Raw genomic sequence first — 15,802 nt, forward strand, 5'->3', positions numbered from 1 at the left:
CTGCACATTACCAGGTATCACTTTGTCCCTTGTTACATATCTGTCTTTATACTGTGCCTATATGCATTGTTTTTAGCATCAGATTATAGCCACTAATCTGAAAAGGGTCTTTCGTGATATATTTTCTTAATCTCTAATGGAATCCTAATGAAATGGTTTCATTTGTACATCAGGTTGGACCAGTAAAAACACATCTCTTTAACAATTAATGCCAGTGGAAATCTGCTTAGTGTGGACTTATACAATGGCATCCCTTGTCTCCAGATGGGCTGGGGGGGGATGCCCTGTGGAGTGAGCCCATATGGCAGAACAGTTGGCACATGTATATTTTTTGAGTTCTTGATGGCGCTCTATGTAATTTACTGGGAGATCTCTCATAGCATCCCTTCATTTGAATAGAGCTATGTGAATATGTATAAAATGGCTCATATCAACATTTTTTCTAAGCCCTCCCCCCTGTCCATAACTATAACTAACAAGTGACATTTATAGAAGCAGCTAAATGCCATCTCACTCATGAGCCGCCTATAGCAGAGTGTGTGTGGATCCTGTGCCGTGGGACAGGAATACTGGCCAGTGATATGTGTGTGTGTGTGTGTGTGTGTGTTTGTAAAGAGCATGATGCTGATGTGGGTGACTGAGTGGCTCACCATGGTGGCACTTCAGTTGGAAAGCTCCCATTTTTCCTCCTTCTAGATTTTAATCCATTCTGTATGGCTGCATAGGAGTCAAGTAAACATCATCCTCTGAGCCCAGAGCAAAAATGAGATTGGGAGGGGGGAGGGGGGCTAGAGTGTTTGTGTGTGTGACACAGAGAGAGAGAGAGAGGGAGGGAGGGAGGGAGAGAGAGAGAGAGAGAGAGAGAGAGAAACAGAAAGAGAGCGGGAGAGAGGAGTGGGAGAGTGGAAGCTGTGTGTTCGTTTCACCTCCTAATTGTTTTTCCTAGGGGATCTATCATCGACTGCAGTAGAAGAGGCAAGTGCAAAGGGAAGAAGAAGATAGTAGATTTCAGCACCACTCATCTTCTCCCATCACACTTTTCAACCTCATACAAGTAAGCAATTCTTTTACGCTCACTTGTAATCAGCCTGCTTATAAATGCCTGAAGTGCTCAGAAAATACTTTCAATATATGAAGTTGTAGAGGCATCTAATAATCGTTTAATATGCTTTTATGGTGTGTTTCCCCCCTCAGTTCATATTAGACTCTAAGTCAGATGTGTACTTGGGCTGTTTGAATGCATGAGTTTTATTTGCGTCGGGGAGATCATGTTTTTCTGTTGGTGTGCACATGCATCTATGCATAACTTGAGGTTTACTGCCATCTTCAGTCAGATTATTATTATGTCCCACCAATGATCACGTTTAGAACATTAATGTGTTGTTTCTGCCATTTAACATGAGATTTTTTTTTAGATATTTCATAGCATTGACTGGTTCATGCAGTAAATATGATGCTCATTCCTCCTGAATGTAAATATAAATGTAATTGTGAATAGGGATGTAATGTAGTCACACAATGTTTCTGATTTATTTGATAATGTGTGATAGCCATTACATTTCCTTTATATAACAGAACGCACAGAGAAAAGCGTGCCAGTGCTTCATCACCCTGGCTCAACTGACTGAATGTTACACATGTGTTATATTATCTGCCACCCCACTGCACAAACGGTGTGACTTTGCCCAACCCGTTCTCCTCCGTTCTGGCGGAGAAAAAGAAGGTCTTTGAACTACAGAGTTGTGTTCTGTGCCCTACTCCATATGCATGAATGCAGCAGCTTCCCTCATGATACTGTCTCACAGAGATAACAGCGTTTCTGTTTGTATTCCAGCTGATATAAGAATATTTTAACTGAGCGCATTACAGCTCATGCACACAGAAACAAATTACTCTTCCAGCTAAATGTCACGGATATGAATCATCATCATAATGATGATTTAGGCTAGCTCCATTAATAAAAAATTGTATATTTATTTTCTTGAGACCCAATTGCCTGATTTGGAGCAATTAGCTATCAAAACTAGTGTCGCATCAGAGAGAATTAGACCGACTGATTTATAATTGAAGGCAATGGGACTGATATGTAAATGATATGGAAACTTGCATGTGAACATGTACTCTATCTAAAAGTAGAACATGCAGAGAGACGGGGCTTTGATGGCTGCCCTGTGAGAATCTCCTCTTGCCCCAAATTCTGTCTCGGAAACACACCAAGGAAAGAAATGAGAACAGCAGCTGGGAAACAGACCCGTGGAAACACACGTGCGCGACGCCACAGCTCTCTCCCTTGGCCCCAGCGTGATCGAGCTGGCGCACACATTTCACAGTTCACAGGCTTTAATGAGCTGCTGCAGCCTGTCCATCACACTGTGGGGCTGGAGGAGAACACCTTAAGAGACCTCGCACACCCAGACAGCAGCACAGCACCAGGCACCTTCATCCATGTGTGATGCAACATCACGCAAACAACAACATGAGCACCTAATTATTGTCTGTGCTAATTGTAATTTGCTAGGAGTGTATTTTTAGGCATCTCACTGATTTAGCATATGCTCAATGTGAGTGGGCTTGCAATAAGGGAAATATGCCATGTGTTGTGCTGGCGCTGTTGGGACACTGGAATTCAAGAGAAATAGGGCGTAGATCCAGATGGGGGGGTGGGGGTGGGCTAGAGCTTTATTAGACCATTAAGTAATAATGGAGGAGACAATTGCAGTAAGAAACTCTGGGAGGATGAAAATCACAAGCAAACTGTGGGGGGAATTGATGTGCACCTAGTCTCAGGGCAAAAAAAGATTACCATTGTTCACACACTACAAGAGACATGAGAGAGACCATCAATTTAGGAGAGGGAAGGTGACAGATAATCAAACACAATAGGCTGACCCACAGATTACACCCAGTCTGGTCCTCAAGGCTGCGTGCACCGGCCTGGATCCAATGGCTCTGATGGGCAACTAAATAAATATGATCATACATCACCTGCTGCTGACACCTATTTAAACCTTCCCTGTTTCTGCCCAAATGCTGTAAAAACTGCCGGACCATTTCCCTCGAGCCGCAAGCGGTTCACTTGCTCAGCTGTTTCAAAACTCATGCGCTTTTAGTGAAGAGCTTTAATTAAGGCAGAAGTGGTTTTAAAAAAAAAAGGAAAAAAAAAGTTACTTTCAATTTAGCATTGCTGCTGAGGAGTGCGGTGGCGTTTTTTGCTTGTGACCCCTTCCTTTGGAATCACAGATGAAGAGCGAGAGATTTTTGTCAACCGATTCAGCGAGAGAGAGAGAGCCCTCAGATGCGTGGTTGCCAGGAGACTGCTGTAGGTGGATTATGAAATGCAGAGGCCAGTCACTTGGCTGGGAGCGTAGTACTGAGTTGTTTGTTTTGGGATGGGAAATGTCAGTGGAGGGTAAGAAATAGGGGAGGAGGGAAGAAGGGAGAAGGGCAGCAAATAAAGAGCTGGGACACGATGTGGCCAAACACACGTCCCTTCACCAAAGGTTAATTGGATTCTGTTTGAGGTGTATTCAGCCGTGGCGCTTCAGAACTGTTTCCACTTTGCGGCTCACTGTGAACACTGTCCGATACAATTTAATCTCCCTGAACAGATGTTGCCATTCTCCAGCACTGTAACGATGGTCCCAGATTACCATTGAGTCTCACCATCCCCTTTCATCTCTCGGTTTGATGGCAGATGACAGACATGGCAGACATGGACGCCCCTCTGTCCACCCCGCGCAACATCCAGATCTGTGAGGTGACCTGCGACTCCTTCCGCATCATGTGGGACATGACGCCCGAGGACACGGCCAGGGCCACGCACTTCTTCATAGACCTGAGCCGCAAGGAGAGCAAGGATCCCAACCGCTTTAAACACAGGGTCTGACAAACTGAAAGTGCTCCACGACCTCATGCACCTACCCCACTCCTCTCGCCCCAGACGTAACGTTCATCTGTCTTTCCTCCCAGCGGTCTGCCTCCTGCTGTCTGGGTTCATGTTCCAGCTTCACATCATTCTGTGTTGTTTTGCTGCTGAAAAAAATCTGCCTTGCAAAACACGATCTGATAACACGTCCTTCTTGTCTGACCTTCTGAGGGATTGTTTAAATGAGACAGCAGAGTGTGTTTTGCACAGGTCTAGCTGGGTGAACAGATGAGCCTTACTGCCTCATGATAAGTGTATGTGACACTATTGTGCATTAGCCTGAACTCAGAGAATAGTGCTAGCGCCCTTTCAGTCACTTCCAATACAGGCAACATGGGAAATATGCATAGTCAACAGCTTCAGGCCAGTGACTCACTCATATGTTTCTCACTAGAATGGACAAAAACTGACAAATACAGCTACAGCACAGAACAGGTTTCATATTCATTATTTTACAAAATCAATGCAAGCAAATTTCTTGTTTTATTTAATTTAACTAATGGCTAATGGCAATTAATGCCGAAAAAAAAGAGACAATTTGCAATTGGATTTATCTGAACATATGTAGCATTACAATATATTCACAAGTGATATACAGACGTTTTAAGCTTTATTTATCCAAATATTCCTAAATGAAAAGTTCAGTTTTGACAGAGATTTATTACATGAAGCAAGAAATCCAAATAAAATTTTTCCTTTAAATGGGTTGAATACAGGATTTTGTGATTTATCTGTCCATAAAGTAATAGAGTTATCGTCATTAAAGCGTTTTTTTTCTTTCTATTCAGCCAATCATTTCTGAGTCAGTAGCTAAAGTATAAATTTATCATCTCTCTTGGGCTTATATTGACAGATACTGACTGTAATTATGGCTTATTATTGCCTCTGTTATTCAGAAGCTGAAAACATCTGACGCCTTTATGCTGTCAATACAGGGGAAGGAATGTATTGTTCTTGATTGGAAGACGTGTTGTCTGTCTCTGATATACAAAGTGACACAAACAAACTTGCATCAGCGATGTTGCCATGGATATATGGCCCTCTGAGCTTGTAGTAATTAGCTGTGCTTCTTAGAGGCCTTGGCCAAAACAAAGCCACTGATTTGATTAGACGTATCCTAGATACCGCAGCTTGGGCTTGAAATGGAATATCCTGCTGATAAGGCAAAGTTTATGGAGGAAAATGCTTGACTTAATTTGCATTTAAATTTTGCAAATGATACGCTTTCTCTAAAACATAGCCTCTACAGCAGCCTGTTAAAACCTTGCATCCTGTCCATTATGATCAAACATCTTGATGAATATGTGCTGTATCACCTAATTGTGCCATTACCTGACTGTCAGTTCCTACCTGCTTCGTCCTGCAGGATGTGCCAACCAAGCTGGTGGCCAAGGCTGTGCCTCTTCCCATGGCAGTGCGGGGACACTGGTTCCTGAGCCCACGGAAGGAGTACTGTGTTGCTGTCCAAACTGCTGTCCGACAGCCAGACGGTGATTACCTGGTGTCAGAGTGGAGCCAGGTGGTGGAGTTCTGCACTGGGGGTATGACATAACATAACTGACAGCTAATGTAACACTGATTGTTTATACAGTAATGCCAAAACAAGTTAACAGACAAAAGTAGAAAAGAAACTAATTAGCATTAAGAAGAGCATTAAAAGTATGTTTTAATGCTCTTCAGTGCACAGCAGTGGCCAAAAACAAATGCATTTCAGAACCAGAAAGTCATCAGCATTCAAAACGCAGTGCAGACATACCAATATTTGTCCTGAGTATATCCATGTGTTTGCACCTAGTGTTTTAGATTTGAGAGCCCCATTTGTTGTTCTTATTGTTCTGCATAATGAGCTGCACAGCAGAATTGGCTTCTGGAATTATAATACAACTCCTATAAACTTCGCAGACTACGCCATGGACCACCTCCAGCAGCTTCTTGATAAGGCCAAGGGCTCTGCAGGGAGATTGCTGAAATTCTCTGTGTTTTATCGCAACCAGCACCCAGACTACTTCCACCATGTCAGGTCAGTGCTGCCTGCATTCATTCAGTTATCTATTGTATACCAAAAACAAGACCAACAGTTAACAGCAATGCTCTTTTCCTCCTCGTCTCTTGGACTAGAAATGAATGTGGAGGGGTGATGCGCCCAGCCCTAAAAGACAGCAGCGGGAGTCACGGTTCTCCCATTAATGGCAAACTGCACGGAGTCTTCCTCAGCTGCAACACAGAGTTTGACACGGGCCTCCCTCCCAAAGACTCCCCCTACGGCCCCCTGCGTTTCCAGGTCCCAGCCGGAAACCTGCTGAACCCCAACACCTCCCTGTATTTCGCAGACTTCTACTGTATGTACACGGCCTACCACTATGTGGTGCTGGTGCTGGCCCCCGTCGGCTCGGAGGGAGACGGCTTCTGTCGCACCCGGCTCCCCATGCTGGACTTGGCCTCCAACCCCTTCCTGACATACACTGCCCCCCAGAGGCCGGGGGAGGAGCCTCTGTTCTGCCACGCCAGTGACGTCATCCTGGAGGTGCTGTTCACAGAGCCTCTCCATCTGGACCAGGGCACCGTGGAGCAGATCAGCGGGCACCACCAGCTGATGAGTCTGACCACAGCCAACGCCAAGAAAGACCCTAGCTGCAAGGTGTGCAACATCAGCGTGGGCCGCTGAGGGAGCCGACATGGGAGAGTGAGTGTGTATCTGTAATGTTGAAAGGCACTCTGTTGAACAACTCAGACAAATACAGCGAAACAGTTGAAACCCATCTTGTGTAACTCTGAACACAGCGGGTACAGCCCACCTCATGGGGTGTGTGCATGCTGCTTCCCCTCTTCCCTCCTGCCTGGACTAGAGTAGTGAGTATTAAATAGATGATGTTTACAATGTGTTTTACAGAACTCCATTAATCATCATGATCGCAGCTGGAATTAAATGTCCAATCCATGCCCCTTGGACAAAAAGAGTCATTCAAGAAATGATAGGGTTTAGGTGACAATTTGAGGTCCTTCTTTGTCAATTGTGCACTTTGCTGTCCTCATGACTTTTTTTTAAAATATCCTTTTCAGAATCTTTTGATTTACATTCCCCCCCCCCCCTACGATCTTTGTGTTTGATTTAGATTTCTGTTTTACTGTGCTATTGGTTTGAGACGATTGCTTATTTCTACTGTATTTATTTTAAAAGAAGTTGTATGTGATACAAGCAAATGTTAACAGAATGACCTTGTTAAAAATATCATCAATGGGTCTCAACATTATAGAGCCATGAGTCATGTTTCCTGTAAACCATAGTTCTACTCCCTGTGATGCTCTTTTTTTTTTTTTTTTGAAACAAAGAAATAACTGCCAAATGTTCAAGGATTAGTGCTATATTGTAATTTAGCTTTCTATCTAGTATCCAATGTTCCTGCTGTCACATTACAACATTTGAGAAACTCATTTTAGAGTTAGGATTATGAAATACTTTACTGTATATTACTTCATGATACAGGAAGTCAAAATCTTGCACAATAGGCTCTTCAACTTTTACTGGGTGCTATGTGACAGTAAAAGCAGGGCCATTGCATCAGTGTCTCAGACTATTGAACTTATGAGGGAGGTAATGGGAAAGACAATGTCACAAAAGCCCCTGCGATCAGTCTCTGACATTAAGCTTCAGTTCTGTAAACGCCGGTGCTGAGCTAAGATTAGTTTCTCCCCCCTATGGGCGCTCTGTTACCCTCTACCCAGCAACCCATGACCTATATAGAGATTCCAAAAACGCCTCAAGTGAAAGGGATCCCCTCTCTGATGCAGCAGTGAAATGCATGGGCTGATGGGTGGCCAGAAAGTAGGACATTAATGTATGCACCCTTAACAACTCTGACTGACAAAAGATTGAGTAGACTGAAAAAAGGCCATCCATTTGATGCTGAATATAAATATTAAAGAAGAACATAAAGAAAATTCAATGCAAGCAAAAAAAAACACAGAGAAACTCCAAATCATGAAATGTTTTTTTTTCAAGATGCATAAACATTTAGGACAATACAAGTACCAAAATAAACAGGATAATTACAGAGGGAATAATTTCAAAATATTTCAAAATTTCAGTTCAAATGAATCAAAAGCAATGCACGTCATCCACATCTAGTACAGCTACAAGAAATTTGACAACAACACTATGTAATGATAGTGAGTAGGGATCATGTCTGGATTGAATAGGTCATGACCTTTCACGTGGGTGCTTGCCATGACAGAGATGGGAACTTACGCAGACGGTGATGCTGTAATTCTGCCCGTTGTTATTGTCCCAAAAAGGCATGCTGTGCCCCCCCGGCAAATAGCTCAAACAGAACTCTATCTTCCTCTTGGCATCGAGTACTTTAGGAATGGCAATGTCAAATTGAAAGATGTCCGTCTGTGGTCCTCCGTAGCGTTTCTGTAAGTACTTGCAGGGCAAATCTCTGCAGCTCTGCCAGGAGTCAAAGGTGATACGTACCCGCACATCCTTCTGGAAGCTGATGTTCCTCACGCGGACGGTACCTTGGAGGGCCTGCTCGGTCACGCTGCAGTTCTCCAGGGTGACCATGCTCTCTGCCAGCTTGGCGCGAAAGGCCTGGAAATCTGCCGAGGGCTGCGGGAAGCCCAGTTTAAGCCGAGTTCCCGGGCAGCATGTGCTGACGGTGCAGCTATAGCCAACCTCCGTCATGCTTCCCAGCTCCTGCAGCGAAGGCAGCGGGTCCAAGTCAGAGTGCTCCTCATCCTCAGAAAAGACTCGCACTGCTGTTAGAGACAGTCCTTTGGAGTCGGCGAACACCACGCGTTTGTTCTTGATTGGAATCAAGTCGTCATCGTCCATATCATCCAGGAAGCATGACAGCGGTGGGGTGAGGAACACTTGGCTTAACATGTCAGAGGATAGCTGTTGTGAAACCGGAGACCGGATGCAAGGTCGCTGGGGCTTCAGAATAGGCACCCAAACGTGAGGACACAGTTCTTTGCGTTGGTTCAAGCACAGCCTCACAGCAATCTCCACAAGCCCAGATGACTGGGCCATTGACCCAAAGCCAAACATTGGTAGGACCCTTGGAAGAGATAATCAGTAATGTCAATAAATAAAGAGTACTACCCTAGAGCTGTGATGACAATTATTTTGTACACACAAGGTATGTCCAAAATAGGAATTGCAATTGTGTGGGGTGCATTAAAAAATGGATCACAGGATTAAGGTGATATGATACAAAAAAGTGATAATAATTATTAGATGATTGAAAATGCACCCCACACCAGCACAGAATTGTTTGTGGCAAGCTCTTACATTTCGCTGGTCATCTCCATACTGGTATTCTGGTGCAGAGTGAAGGGAATATTGCCCTCAATGTCAGGTTGGAGTATCTTCTACAAAATAAAGACAAGTTTTCAGTAGGTCAGTATTGATACAGATGGCAGCCCATTGTAGGAGTCTTACTTAGATTTAAAAAAAAAAAAGTCTTACTTACAATCTCCCAGCAGCAAGTTGATGTCTTTAGTCTCAGTCATCCCTTTGCCTGCAGGAGAATCTGGCATAACATCCTATTTATACCACCTCAGTTAAGATGTCACCTCACATGCTCCACCCCCTCTACTCTCCTGACCAATCAGGCGAATATCACTTTTTTATGTTTGGCTGATGGTTTTTGTGTAGACATACCTATAATGCAGATTTCAGATCATTTATAGAAATAGCATTTAAATTTAAGTTCTTAAAGGCTGTACTGTGCATGCAGCATAATCAAATATTTGACCGGTAACAGAAATCATCTTTTACTGCAGTATGTCAGACGTGAGAGTGAAATTATGGTTTTACAATGACACCCTAGAGCTGTATTGATCCATGCTAATGGGGTGATGAAGCCCACGCAGGTCTATGTAATTCTATTCTCCTCTACATTGTGGAAACTATTCCAGTCATCCTGGGCTCTATTCCCGGCCCTGTTGATGGACCCATGATCCCACTGAAACCTGGGCCTTGATTCAAGTATTCTGCTAGCTGGCTCCTGTCCTGATGGGATCGCTGTCCCACAGACCCTCTTTTGCGTCTGTGTGACCCTGAGGACAGCCGTGTTACGAAACACTGTCAGCACGCGTGTCACCTAAGGAGGAAGCTATTAAACAAGGTAATTTTTCACTCCTGCATGTGACTCAAAAGTTATGGTCTTGATCACTCCAGAGTATACATATCGGGTAACATAGGCCTCAACATGTATTATGCACAGGGTTCTCAGACTCCCTTGGACAAATTCAAGGTCTTTTCAATGACTTTCAAGGACTCAAAATTGGCATGTTTTGGGGTAAGACATGACATTGGTCAAAATTAGATATCATAGAGGCCTCGTTTTGTATTCATGATCTTGTCAAATCAATAACTCATGGTGAAATCATTCATTTTAAAACTGTTGCTATACCAACACAAATATCCATCATAGGGTTTTCCTCAGGATGTGAGGAGAGATCCAGAGATGAATTTGGGTGCTATATTGTGATAAAAAATGAAATGCTTTTAAGGCCATCTATTCATTTTCAAAATCTTTAAGAATCTTTCTCAAATCCACAAATTTTCAAGGATTTTCAAAGCCTGTGGGAACCCTGTTTGCATTTACCTACATATTAATCTTCATTAATAGGGTTAATTTACTCCACATGCTGCTCCAAATGTAAACAACCCAGAATGGAGACTGGCTCCAATCAAACTTAATTTTTTCAGATTACAGATAATCCAATGCATGTTTGACTGCTTCAGTCAGGTTGGTTAGATAATCCAGCAGCTATCTATATGGAAATGTAGTCAGCGTATTATTCCTAATCTCTTAACATGGTGTTAGAAACTACCATATTAGCCAGATTAGCACTGTAGTTTAAGAGGATGGCAGTGTGTTGACAGGCAGTTCAGTTTTGCACAGCCCACTCTCTCAGTCCCCGATTAGTTCCAATAACTTGGCAATTTGTGTGAGGGCAAATATAATAAGCATTGAAAACCCCCTCTGAAAACCTTACATAACAATGCAATTACCACAATTATGTCTCAGAGAAGACAATGTTCCAGCTAATTCAAGTCCTTTTAGGGTAAAACCAAAAATGTAATGTGGAAGCACAAGGCGCACAAAGACAATGCCTTAATGCTGGAAGTTAGATAAACAATGCCATGTATTATCTCACTACTCAGGTATTCATTCATCCTGTTTCATCAGAATACCTCTGGCAGGCCAGGTGGCCAAATGAATAGGGGGCGTCGTGTTGAAATGCACGTCGCACACCAAACTAGTATTTGATACTCTAGGTGACAAGATATAGGTATCTGAACATGAATGGGATCCCATCTATTAATTATAATGAGTAACTCCCACTAATATAATTGTGACTGTCTTCAAAATGTCGATCAAAAGGTGCTACTTTCTCTCACTGATGCATGCATGTTAACACGTACACCATGAGGCAGTAACATTTCCCGCAACATCACAGACTGTGCTGACGAAATCATGCCTCCCAGTTGTGTGATGCATCTTGTCATTGAGCAACAGAGATAAATCCACAACTGTGAGTCATCCGGATATAGTAACAGGAAGGCCGATGAATTAGCAGATTTCCAGATACAACTTGTCCCTACCTGCTCCAAAGACACCAAACACAAGCATACACCGAATGCACTGTATACAAATTATGTATTAGTGACAGAAACAAATTGTTAATGTCGTCATATAAAGGGTTTAACCAAAGTTATGTTGTGACGTGACCAAGGAAACATCAACAATCAAAATGCTGGTATGGTGGAGAAGGTTCATGTGGTCTGCTAATCTTCTGACCCATCATGTCGAATGTTATACACTTGCAATCACATCTGATTAAATGTGCTCTGTGTCACTTCTAGCATTCATTTGCTTCCAAAGACATACTGTAATATGCCTAGCATTCATTTCTAACAATACCAGCAATAGACCTTATATTTGCTGTTTTTTTTTCCATTTTCCATGGAGTCACAATTCTTGTATTTATGTCACAACAAAAGTCTCTTTGCGTTAATGTCCAAGTCAGGCTCCGATCATGACAATAAAGAGAGGCTGGCTTCAAGAGAGAGTGATGTGTATCACATCTCTGCAGGTAAGTCCCAGATTTGTCATTCCAGTTCCAGTTTTGAAGTTTTGAAGTTCTGGTGATGAGAAACTGCCCACTCCTCATTACCTCAACGTTATGAAAATGAGCCACTGCTCATTCTATAATTCATAATTGTGCTGGAGCCAAAAACATCCACAGCGACAAAAGGACCTGAAACATAAAAAAAAAAAAAACACAGTAAGTTAGTATGATGGCATTAGCATATTATCATATTGCAGTTCAGTGAAAATGCAAGTTCTACCTTATTGTAAATGTAATGTGTTTCTTAAATGAGAGAATTTGCCTCTATAATCTGTTGCCAAGAGACCATGTACAAGGCAAAAAAAGTGAGAGCTAAAAATAAAGCCAGATGTCACTACGAAGCGGTCGCTTATGTAAGATCTGAAATGAATTAGCAGATAACAGGGTGTGGGGGCAGTATTCAGTTAATGAGAAATATGATGAGGCCAATCCATTGTTACCTACCGTGACAATTAAATTAACTGCACAGCTCCGCTTGAAACAAGTGGTGCTATGGTTCGGTACCGCATAAGATGCTGAGAGCCCTCTTCAAGATCTACAACATACTCTCTGACAGAAGACAGAGTGGAAACATTATCAGCTGTTACTCAGTATCTGTACAGAAAAATAAGCAGGTAGTCAATGTATAAGGGTAACACTGCCACCTACTGGCATCTGCACAGTAGTGACAAATTATCAAGTGAAATGTAAATGAATGTGATGAACAAAGTTAATGCACCTCTGCTCGTCTGTTTCAGGCTCGACCAAGATGTTTTCCTGTCTCTCCTTCACTCGCAGAAACACAAAGGAGTCCAAGCAGGGCTCAGGAACTGGGAGCATATTAGAAAACACAGGATTTAGTGTGCAAGTGATTGAACGTGGCAGAGCGAATCCTTCCATCTGCCAACTGTACTATAAGCTACAACTCTATAAGAGGTTACCAGAGAGCCTTTACCTGCTTTCAGCATATCCACTGCCTGCAGGTTGGGGGGCATGTGTTTCAACGCTACGGCCTTCAGGTAGGCTTCTGTGTTAGCCAAGTATCTGTACGAATGTCAGAAAAACAGCAACAGTGTAAACATACAGTTACAATGTCTCTCAAACTATCACATGATGTTAATGTTATCATACTCACTCTTTGGCAAAAGCAAACTCCTCGGGTGAAAGGAATGACGGATCTCCCTCACCTCGAGACTTTTCTTTCTCAAGGACATGTGGGAAGAACTTTTCAATCTGAACACAGAGCAAAAACAGATAATCTGGTCAGCAGGCACTGAGTGAAATACCGCAGCCAATCGGATGAGAGCGTCATAGTGCATGTTGTATTGTTGACTTGGTTGACCTTCTGCAGGCGAGAGCGCAGGTAGCTGCTGAGGACGAAGCGGATCCTGTCTATCTCCATGCGGTGGACACTGGCCTTCACGTCACCTTTCCTCACCCGCTGCAAGTTGGCCTCCTGTTGAGGGGAAGGTCATGGCACTGTGAGAAATCAACACTATTACAGCCATTTATTCACAGTGACTAACGATGGGCACAGCAGAAAAATAAGCATGAAATCACAAACATCACAACCTGTAGTAAGAAGTGCAAGGGCCAGAGCCACAGCACTCTGAAAATACAGTATATGTTAGAATATTTCAGTGTCCCTAGAATTATTGTGTATTATTGAGCATAGACTGTATGAATGATTACAGAAATGTGTAGATCCACTACAGTCCAAACAACTGCAGGTTTAGCACTGAGACCCCAACAGTGCAGCCTTGGGGTTATGGTGATACACACATCTACATGTAGCTTCACAACAGCTGTCTGTAACCCAACATGCTACTGTGTTGGCATTTCTGTTAGTTACAACAGTAAATTAATATTTCATCACAAATGGTGCAATAGTACTGTGTGGTAAATTTGTGTAACTGCACTTAGGGTGAACCAGATTACCTAATGACTGACTTTTATGACCTTAGAAAGGCCCCACACTGAATTACCCATTTTTCTTTAGAAACTAGAAACTTTTCAGAAAACAACAGATGCCAGCAGCGCAGCAGATCTCAAGGAAAAGCGTTTTAGCCTGCTAACCAGTGATGTAATGAAGGAGAAACCCACCTACACTCAGACTGTCCACCTTTTTCTCTGCAGAATAGAGTTTACTCAGCTGACATAAATTCACAGTGTACACAGTAAGCAATATCAAACTGATTTATGTTATGAGGATAGGGCTTTGCAAAGAACATGCATAAATATAAAGCATCAACTATATTGTCTGAAAATATGATTGATTTTTGTTTATATTATATCGTTTCCCCACCTTTTTATTTTCCACTAACCTTTAGAAATGCAGGTTAGTAGTGCAGGCTAACCAGAAGTTTCATTTTCATAACGTAAGCATAAACAAACAAGTAGAGCAAGATATTTACCATGTGAGTCAGCTGCTCCATCACACACTCCACCATCTCTGATTTGTTTTCCAGCAGCTCTGGTGAAAACTTCTCATTCAGCCAAGCCTGGGAGTTAGAGAGAGGGGGACACAACAAGCATGTTGTTGACTGACTGAGCCTGAACTGAACTGGCAGGTCGTGCTGTTACTCTATGCATCGACTGTGCAACAGCCACTATTAGTGACTTCACCACGTCATGTAAGCAAGAGCTGACATTGTCAAGTGGGATCATTTTGGGTTCATTTACCTCTTCGAGTTTAGCGATGAGCTCCGCCGGAGTCATAACATCCTCCTGACTGTCATCTTGGTTGATGTCGCTGCCATCGTCAGACAAAGCGTCCGACATGATTCCCCCTGACAAAGTGTGCAGACAAAAATACCAAGCTCCACCCAAACGATAACTCGATACTGGACTTTTCAACTAACGTTCAAAGCGATGCAAAAGGAATAGTGTGGGAAACTTAATGCTGAAACGACTACCATCCCATAGCAACGTGTATTCAGTGGAGAGGTCCCTTCCTTGTTTCGGATGACATTCCCGCCACTGAAACAGTACTCTCGCGAGAATCAAAAATGCGGACATAATACGCATCTCTGCTGCTTTGCTTGCAGTGCATACGTTCGTACGTTCATACAAGTTTTCCTCATACCATGAAATTATGTTTTGATGCCGTGTAAATTATTGTCGTTTTCATAAAGTGTTTTATTGGTCGAGATGGAAAGAAAGAGCGTGTACAGAATTGCAACAAGGTCGGTTCAGGTTCACTCACTAAAACTTGTCTTGCAGCAGTAGTAGGTTCGGGGGCGGGGCTATTCATTCAGAATAGCATTGAAGGGACACTCACCAAAGTCGTGAACAGATATCTTGCACACTGAACCATTGTTGTGATAATGATAGTTCAATTACATTACGTACGTGAAAGATCAACATGGATACTAGTGGAAAAATATAATAGTAATAGCCTAGTAGTAGTAGAAATCAGAATGAATTATGCCTACTGTAACATAATACCTATTGAATTTAGGAATATCGTGAGAATCATTTACAAGGGAATCAGTTACACCCAAAATAGGGACAACATATTAGGGTGAAGTATTGGTGAAATGTCACTTTAGCCAACAAACAATTTAATATAGAAACAAATGGTTTGTTATCACACTGGTATAGTGACTGTAAAGGTTCTACATGGCCCTGTTTATCCTCTTGGTCTATTTATCCACATTCATGTCCTAACTATAATAATGATAATAATAATAATGCTAGAATGGTAGCAGAGCAAGATTTACTTGTTGGACATGATGCATATAGACCAAGGTC

General features: G+C 42.6%; 3 protein-coding genes across 4 annotated transcripts; 1 reads left to right on the top strand and 2 right to left on the bottom strand.

The window, feature by feature from the left end:
* Positions 1–3,703: 3,703 nt before the first annotated feature.
* phyhip (phytanoyl-CoA 2-hydroxylase interacting protein) lies at positions 3,704–6,599 on the top strand. The gene is made up of 4 exons (XM_071924537.2): positions 3,704–3,880; positions 5,292–5,466; positions 5,828–5,945; positions 6,044–6,599. Exons 1-4 carry the CDS (start codon positions 3,704–3,706, stop codon positions 6,588–6,590), a joined length of 1,017 nt encoding a protein of 338 aa, XP_071780638.1. The 3' UTR covers positions 6,591–6,599.
* A 1,303-nt stretch (positions 6,600–7,902) lies between these two features.
* ppp1r3c2b (protein phosphatase 1 regulatory subunit 3C2, duplicate b) lies at positions 7,903–9,448 on the bottom strand. Of its 2 annotated transcripts, none has more exons than XM_071924700.2 (3): positions 9,400–9,448; positions 9,219–9,298; positions 7,903–8,985 (listed from the first exon to the last, which is right to left on the bottom strand). In XM_071924700.2, the coding sequence occupies exons 2-3, from the start codon at positions 9,236–9,238 to the stop codon at positions 8,124–8,126; spliced, it is 882 nt and encodes a 293-aa protein (XP_071780801.2). In that variant the 5' UTR covers positions 9,239–9,298; positions 9,400–9,448; the 3' UTR covers positions 7,903–8,123. The 2 variants fall into 2 exon arrangements, with proteins under 2 accessions (XP_071780801.2, XP_071780812.2); XM_071924711.2 differs by having other exon boundaries at positions 9,396–9,440.
* Positions 9,449–10,824: 1,376 nt separating this feature from the next.
* Positions 10,825–15,000, bottom strand: gins4 (GINS complex subunit 4 (Sld5 homolog)). The gene is made up of 8 exons (XM_071924256.2): positions 14,732–15,000; positions 14,464–14,550; positions 13,392–13,505; positions 13,185–13,282; positions 13,005–13,093; positions 12,789–12,879; positions 12,515–12,619; positions 10,825–12,199 (listed from the first exon to the last, which is right to left on the bottom strand). Exons 1-7 carry the CDS (start codon positions 14,828–14,830, stop codon positions 12,523–12,525), a joined length of 675 nt encoding a protein of 224 aa, XP_071780357.1. The 5' UTR covers positions 14,831–15,000; the 3' UTR covers positions 10,825–12,199; positions 12,515–12,522.
* Positions 15,001–15,802: the final 802 nt, after the last annotated feature.

This window comes from Centroberyx gerrardi, chromosome 8, assembly GCF_048128805.1.
Source record: "Centroberyx gerrardi isolate f3 chromosome 8, fCenGer3.hap1.cur.20231027, whole genome shotgun sequence".
Classification (NCBI taxonomy): domain Eukaryota; kingdom Metazoa; phylum Chordata; class Actinopteri; order Beryciformes; family Berycidae; genus Centroberyx; species Centroberyx gerrardi.

Excerpts from the sequence above, each read along its gene's own strand:
- phyhip (XM_071924537.2), top strand. The coding sequence starts at position 3,704 with ATGGCAGACATGGACGCCCCTCTGTCCACCCCGCGCAACATCCAGATC. Across the intron at positions 3,881-5,291 it reads CCAACCGCTTTAAACACAGG|GATGTGCCAACCAAGCTGGT; the intron begins GTCTGACAAACT and ends TTCGTCCTGCAG. Across the intron at positions 5,946-6,043 it reads GACTACTTCCACCATGTCAG|AAATGAATGTGGAGGGGTGA; the intron begins GTCAGTGCTGCC and ends CTCTTGGACTAG.
- gins4 (XM_071924256.2), bottom strand. The coding sequence starts at position 14,830 with ATGTCGGACGCTTTGTCTGACGATGGCAGCGACATCAACCAAGATGAC. Across the intron at positions 13,094-13,184 it reads GAGTTTGCTTTTGCCAAAGA|ATACTTGGCTAACACAGAAG; the intron begins GTGAGTATGATA and ends ACATTCGTACAG. Across the intron at positions 12,880-13,004 it reads AGTGGATATGCTGAAAGCAG|TTCCTGAGCCCTGCTTGGAC; the intron begins GTAAAGGCTCTC and ends ATATGCTCCCAG.
- ppp1r3c2b (XM_071924700.2), bottom strand. The coding sequence starts at position 9,238 with ATGGAGATGACCAGCGAAAT. Across the intron at positions 8,986-9,218 it reads ATGGAGATGACCAGCGAAAT|GGTCCTACCAATGTTTGGCT; the intron begins GTAAGAGCTTGC and ends ATCTCTTCCAAG.